General features: G+C 34.0%; 1 protein-coding gene across 1 annotated transcript; it reads right to left on the minus strand.

Annotated features, from left to right (window-relative positions):
- Positions 1–287: 287 nt before the first annotated feature.
- On the minus strand, positions 288–7157 carry LOC143544013 (laccase-15-like; the record flags this gene model as incomplete). The annotated part of the gene is made up of 6 exons (XM_077036197.1): positions 288–809; positions 1130–2074; positions 2234–2362; positions 2460–2704; positions 5751–5902; positions 7053–7157. Coding segments are annotated over 6 exons (1710 nt in total), but the record flags the coding sequence as incomplete, so codon positions are not given.
- Between the last annotated feature and the right edge of the window lie 523 nt (positions 7158–7680).

The raw sequence follows: 7680 nt of genomic DNA on the forward strand, positions 1-7680 counted from the left end.
CAAGCCACCCCCTGGGGTGCTTTGGGCGTTTTGGAGGAAGGAGTGCTACCCACAAAGTGCCAGAAGGGGGGGATAAGTAGAAGGTGATTGATGGGTTGGTTTATTTGTATTTTTTTAATAAATAATAGTAATGTTAATAATGATGAGATAATGATTAGCAGGGGCTTCATGCACTACACTCATTTTTGTCAAAAAGCCTCTATGTTGATGTGACGTCAGTGCAAAACGTCACCATAAGGGCTCCATCCACCACACGATTGATAGATGTTGATGTGACGTCAGTGCAAAACGTCACCATAAGGGCTCCATCCACCACACGATTGATAGTTGTGTCAAGCATCAACTACTTTTACATTATTCTTAACAAAAAGAAATCTATTAGACGAAGTTGTGAAAACATAAAAACTAATTATAAAGCTGTTCGGCTACCAGCAAAGAAAACGTCTCTGGATTAATAATTTATATTGTACACATACAAACCAAAACACTTATTTGCTACTACTAGCGATGAAAGGCCACTTAGTTTATAATACGTATCAAACCCAAACACTTACATGAATACACATACAAACTCAAACAACAACTTGCCAACTGAAGTCATTATTGATCAACATGCAATTTCTGTCATCAAACGAAAAAGAAAACAACATAGCTACTTCGCATGGGTATGTTGTTCTAAGTGCAGGGTGGCATGTCTGGAGGCAGTGGCAAAATTGATTCCATTGCCGTGCAACCATTCTTTGTAATGAATGCCATCTCCATTCCCCAACTTAAATGACGTTCTAGATGACAATGCATAAACCATACACCTGTAAGAGAAAAAGGTAGTGGTTACGTTTTATCTAAATAAACTTAAGTTCATAATCTAGTGTGTAGGTTTTTACTTTTGTTAGTGAATTTTTTCAATATATATAGGACTCAAAGTGATAATGTTGCATGAATGAGAATTTATGGTTACTTAGCAAAACTAAAATCGCTAGCCTTCTTACAAAATATGAAAAGTATACACTGAAAAATAAGTTACCAGTGGCAAAATGTTTCAAATATGATAAGATAGATAAGTTAGGTTATTTAGTGTGTGATTAGTGCTCATGTATGCATTGTAACTGTTTCTGAAACTAAATCTCACCAGGGTTATTAGCCTTGAATCTAATGGCTGTCCAACCATTTTTTGGTACTGCAATGGTCTGTTGAAGAGGAGGATCCACAAGATTATAATTTAAAGGGTCCTTACTTCGGTTAAAGTTACCAAATCCCCATCCAACAACATAGAAACTATGTCCATGCAAATGCATTGGATGATCGATGCCAGCAACGACATTTGTTCCTTGAAACACCAGCTCCACTGTGTCATTGTACTCAAGTACTTTAACCTCTGAAGCGTTCAACGGCGTCTCCAGTGAGGTACTAATATTATTCGAGGTGAAATTGAAAAAAAAAGGTGGGAAATTTGGGAATGCATTTCCATATACACCAGTGATTCTTCTATAATAAGCTTCAAGTATGGAAATTTTAGGAGAATCAAAGGATATGTTGTTTACACTTGCAGCAAACCTCAATCCCCTAGGTCCTAAACATGTATTATTATAGCATGGTAAAGTGTTGATTGAGATTGTAAACAAAAAGTTTCTTGTGATCTTCATTGGAACATCAATAGGATGAGCATAACTAGCTAAACTCCTAAGGCTTCCGGTGAAATTAACTGACGCATTTGTGTCATTGACTTTAGGAAGACGTGGCAAAACCGGAGGTAAAGACGAAAGTTTCCAGCCTTTGTATTCAACGACAGCGGTGGTGGTGGTGTTATCGAAACTAATATTCGGTTGACTATTATATGGTTTAGCTGCCATGTAATATCGGCCTATGGGTTGATCAGCTTTGAAAAGAAGATCAATAGTTTGGCCAGGGGAGATCACAACATAGTCGGTTTTGAGTGGCTTTGTGTATGCGCCATCGGTTCCTACAACCGTTACTTGATGGCCTTCGATCGCCCAGAACATCAAAAGATTCATTGCGGCATTGACCATCCGAAGCATATAAGTCTTCCCATGTTCCACAATGTATTTTGTTGTTTCTGAAAAGATAAACTAGATTTATTTAATGACCTTTTTTCCATTGATGTTAAAACTAGATGGAATTGATTCGGTTTTTAAAAGATCAATATTTCATATTAGAAGCCTAAACATAAGTCTAATGATAACATTAATAATATAAACAAAAAAAATTAACCAACCTGAACTAGAACAAGGGTAAAGATCACCAGGTTGACCATTAATGGTTAAAGCATCAGAAGTATTAGGATCCCCTCCTGTTTTCAAAAAGTCTAGTAACACAGCCTCAACATCTTGACGCCACCATTCAGCTGCAATAAGACCAAGTTCTATAATTAGGATTACATTTTGTATCATTTTCTTTTCTTTTCTAGTAAACAAATCCACATAGTAGGAGTGAAAATGAACCTAGAATAACGTGATGCTCGACGTATGGTTTAGGGAAAGGGTAAGGTCTTCCTCTCTTTGGCCATATGATGATTAGACCATGTACGGTGGCACGAGACCAGTCGCTATGTGCATGCCACCATAATGTACCTTCTTCATCGGAGAGAATGATTTTCTGGCTAAAATTAGCACCGGGTTGGATTGGGCATTGTGTAATAAAATTAGGTCCATCTGACCAAGGATTCCTTGGCTGCTTTACTCCATGCCTATAATTACAACATCTTTTGTTAATCTTTGTGTCACCTAATAAGAGCTTCCATAAGTTCTCAGAAAAATAAGTAATGATCAACTAGAGATAATCATAATTTAGAGGTGACAATATGATTGGGTTGGGTTGGATGTGTATGAGTTAAGATGGGACATTAAGTAAAACAACTAAAATGTTTTTCCCGTCATCCTCATTTATTAAAAAAAAAAACTGGCTTTGTCTTTGTTCAAGTTCGGTTTTTTTGGGTTTTTTTCTTTCGTTTTTTTCGTTTTGGTCGGTTTCGGTTTCGATATTTTCAGTTTCTGTTCAGTTTTGATTTTTTTGGGTTTGTATTCAGTTTCATGGGTTTTGTTTTGAAATAAAACAGGATGGAGCTTGTTTTGAGTTTAGCTTTAAATCTCCAAATGTTAAGATTGTCTAGTAAAAAAGGATCATTAGTCACTTGTAATTGTTGAAGTACAAATCTATATTGAGTTTAGCTTTAAATCTCTTCATTGCACTTAATGGTCAGGACTTTGTCTTCTCGTATTGCAACAAAAGATTATAAAAACCTCTTTAAATTAATAAATTATTAATTTATCAATATAATAATATCTCGCTAAAATGAATAAAATATCTCGATCTTAACATTATATATTTATAAAATTTTTACTGTACACGACATAATACATTTGGTATATAAAGTAATTTCGGTAGTATGAAAAGCACAAACTAATTGAAAAATAAACATAAAAAAAATAAAAAATTCTAGCTACCAGAAAGTCAACACAACCAACACTTCAAAATTCGGGCAATGAATTAACGATCTTGAAAGTTTGACTTTTTTCCAAAATAACGAACTAAAGGAAATAACCATTGATCTAGCTACCAGAAATTACACAACCAACACTTCAAAATTCGAATTAACGATTTTGAAATTTTGACTTTTTTCAAAATAACGAACTAAGGAAATAACCATTGATCTTGACTAAAAACTAAAATAAACATAGGAAGTCTTTGGTACCCGGTGAGAGAGGGGTGCTACCCGGACGTATACTATAAAACCCAACTTAAAAAATCTCACTCAATCATATCATTTACATCATTTATTATCTCAAAACCATTTAAATAATATATAGACAACACTTCTTTTAAGTACCATCATCTCTCTCTCTCTCTCCCCCCTCCTTTTTTCGGGTTATAGTACTCAAATTCTTTAGTGAAGGCGAGGTGTGCCCGCATAGGAGTACACCTATTTGAGGGTACGTGCATGCACCCCCTTCGAGGTTTCACGAAAAACAAAGACTATGTGACACATAAGGGAAATCTCTAGGATGTAAGGGCTCTATGTAGTAGCCAGATCCACAAACGGATATTTTTCAGAGTATAAGTCTATATAAACGCCATATCTGGAGTAACATCTAGTCCCTAAACGTTTTCCCGAAAAAGGCTAGGGATCATAGATCAAAAAAACGTGTGAGCTCTAGACGTTTTCTTCAGCATAGACGTGAGAGACACTACCTACACGTTTTATAAACGTTTTCGTATGCCTTTAGACGTTTCCCATACGTATTTAGATGTTTCCTTTTTATTTATTTTTTTTCTAAATTCATTTTTAGATGTTTCCGTACTTTGTTAGACGTTTCCGTACGTATATTTAGAAGTTTTTGTACTTCTTTTAATATGTCTCCATACTTTTTAGACGTTTGCATGCCTATTTAGACGTTTCCGTACATCTAATCTTTATTCATTTAAGTAAAAATAATTACAATAAATAAATTAACTTATATGTTCTATCTGGTCTAAAGTTATTGTAATTTAAAGTATTATATTAAACTTTAAACTAAAAAAAACTTATTTATAATATTAAATAAAAACTACTTGATGCGTTTTAGACTTCTCATTTTGTGGATACACGTATTAACTCAATTGTGTGTATAATGATAGTGAAAGCCTGAAAGGTCGAAACATATAAATATCTTAGTCTAAAAAGCCATTTGTGTCGATAAAATAGACAACCATTATTTCTATGTTGGAACTAATTCGTTATATGTTGGCGTTTCGTTCGGATGTGAACTCTTACCAAAACAGAAAAAGGAACAAAAAACACAATCATCATACATGCATATTCATTGTATATTGAGAATGCATAACTACAAATCAAATGATTAACTATATATAACGTCATATGGTTTTGATATATGTAATAAAAAGGAAATCAACGGCAACACTTAGCACACGTCCATTAATTGTTATTATTTTTTTAAACAACGAATACTGGATAAACTCCTAAAAACTCTAAGGGTCATTAAGACATATCGCAATTGGTTCCCATAAACGCCGTTGTATTGAGCATTTCTTCCGTGTATGTTTTTGACGGACATGTCAAGGAGACAATTGGATGCATAGGTAGGATTGGATTTTGGGTGTAAGTGTTTTTTTTCTTCCTTTACTAAACTATATGTTAGGTTATCTGTTCTTAATAAATTGAAAAACTTGTAATGTATTATGAAACAAATGCGTTAAAAGGCATATATTTAAGAATGTTATTAAGCTTATGGATTTTTATACTTTTAAGTATAAACTCATTAAAGTCTTATATAAATATTTATAAGTAATAAGTATATGTATATCTAATGACTCATGACCAATTGATGTAGTGGTATGGTGTTTGCTCTCTCCCATACATCTAGTGGTATGTTCAAATCCTTGCAAATGCACAAAATGGTGGAATCATGGTGTTAAAACGTGTGTTGTTAAAAAAAAAATGTATGTCTAACGTTAATAAATATTAACCTTTATTTCAACACTAATTAAAGATTTAATTCTTTAGTTAAACCGAAGGTTCAAACTTAACAAGAAATAATCTAATTGAGTTATATGATGCTTGATCGATGTCTTAAGTTACAAATCAAATATATTAGCTGTCTCATATAACTTATTTAAGGGCTAAAATGATTAATGACTAAGAAAGAAGGATCCCTTCTAAGTAGTTTTACGTTTTTTCTCTTAATTATTTCGTTATGCCTTTTATCTTAAAATATACAAGTACATATAAAATATACCAGTGAATGGTGATGTGAAGGTTGCCACGGTTTTTGACATTAACAACCAGTGTATCTCCTCTACGAGCATAAATGGTTGGACCCGGAAATTCTCCATTAACAGTTAAAATCGTCTTGTTTTTGCATAGCCTTGTGAAGTTAGATTCTTTAACCTGCAATCAATAATTTAAGCAAGCCAGATTTAACCGCCTTTTTTTTCATTCTCGGTCATATCAAAGGACAAATATCCTAATGATATTAAAGTGTGGAAATGGCGTGGTGTAACACCCCGGCCTCTCGTACCACCAATATTGTCCGCTTTGCCTCCCGATGGGTTGCCCATCTGGGAACTCACGGCTTTGTTTTTGGTTGCCCAGGTAGAGACTTCCCAGGTGGTCACCCATCCTAGTACTACTTCCACCCAAGCTCACTTAACCGTGGAGTTTTCATGTACTCCACGGCCAACTAAGCCCAAAACGCGTTGATGATGTTAAGAGGCAGGACATTACTTATGAACCAAGGATCTCTCTTGTCCACGGCCGATGTGGGATAGCCTAAGAGTGGGACGATGTTGTGTTTGCCAAGGGTGTTACATGTGGCTTGGTGAAACTTCAAATTACCATTATAAGCAAATTATGTTAATTTCAGAGTAAATTTTTGGGATGTGTGAGTTTGCTCTTACAGAAAACTTTATATTCTCATGCTCATCTAATAATGTTCATCTAACTCATTACCACGTACGTGGTTATGTGTTCTTGTTTCGAAAACTTGGTGTTACTCACCACTTGAAAGCCGTAACTGTAGTTAACCCTCAACTTTGAGACATTTATTTATTTATCTATTACATTAACCTACTTGAAGAATTGAAGGGCAAACGTATCATCTTGGAAAAGTTAGCACATTTTTTTTCCTTCACTTTTTTTTAAGTCCATACAAAACACTATATCATATCGATCTGTCCTCATGACATCATATAATGATGTTGACATGATTTATTGATTTTGATTCTTCACCGTGCTATAATATTAATCCATTAACTAAGATCTGGTTAACAAATTTGCAGAGGATAATTTGATGAATTCGTATTTTAGCTAGAAATTTTCAAAACGAATACCGTAGTAAGCATATTAGAGACGGTTAATTTATCCCTTTTTTCATCGCAATTAAAATTTTATTTTCATGGAAAAAAATAAGCAAAGAAAGGAGTTTGGTGAATTATATATCCGGCCTATAGATGAGATTGAGAAGGTTCTTCAAAATTTATATAACATAGGTAAATAATCCTAAATTATTAGAAAGAATAAAGATGAATGAATATATAACCTCATAGTCATAGGTTTTCGGAATGAAATGGGCTGCTTGAGACTGGATGAGTACAAGAAACACAAGAAACCTTAGCAAAACCATGGTCTTCTTGACGTTTGTATGTTAAAGTGATATATCACTTTAGATGATATCTAAGGCTTTATTTATAGTCGAGGAAGAGCATGTAAATATGCACCAACAAACCAAACTGGTTATCAAATTGACTATTGATGATTGGACATGTTTTAAACGCAACTTATTTAAAAAATTTAAAATAAAAGGTACTATAACCATTTTAGTAGTAATCGTAGTCGCTAATCGAGCACTATAGTGATTAGGAGCTATAGGTTCTGTTCAAGTCATTCCAGAAGTGCTAGAAGTTATACTAAAGTCAATACTTGGTTCCCTCAGTTGTTTTGCATCAATGTAACCTTGTTCTAGCATTTGCTAAAGTTTATTTTCACTCCTTAAGCCCATAAACAAGGCTTTAGAAATCAAACAATGTCAAAATCATGTAGGTATAACCCTAACATCGTTCATAAGTCATATAGAAGGCTTGGAAATCATAAACAAATTATGGAAATATGTAAAATGATTTTACACAAACGGGTCTGTACATACGTCTCTTGAGACGAACCGTCTCATC

Source organism: Bidens hawaiensis, unplaced genomic scaffold (genome assembly GCF_021521415.1).
Source record: "Bidens hawaiensis isolate Kalapana, Puna unplaced genomic scaffold, B.hawaiensis_p1.1 tig00013425_1, whole genome shotgun sequence".
Classification (NCBI taxonomy): Eukaryota; Viridiplantae; Streptophyta; class Magnoliopsida; order Asterales; family Asteraceae; genus Bidens; species Bidens hawaiensis.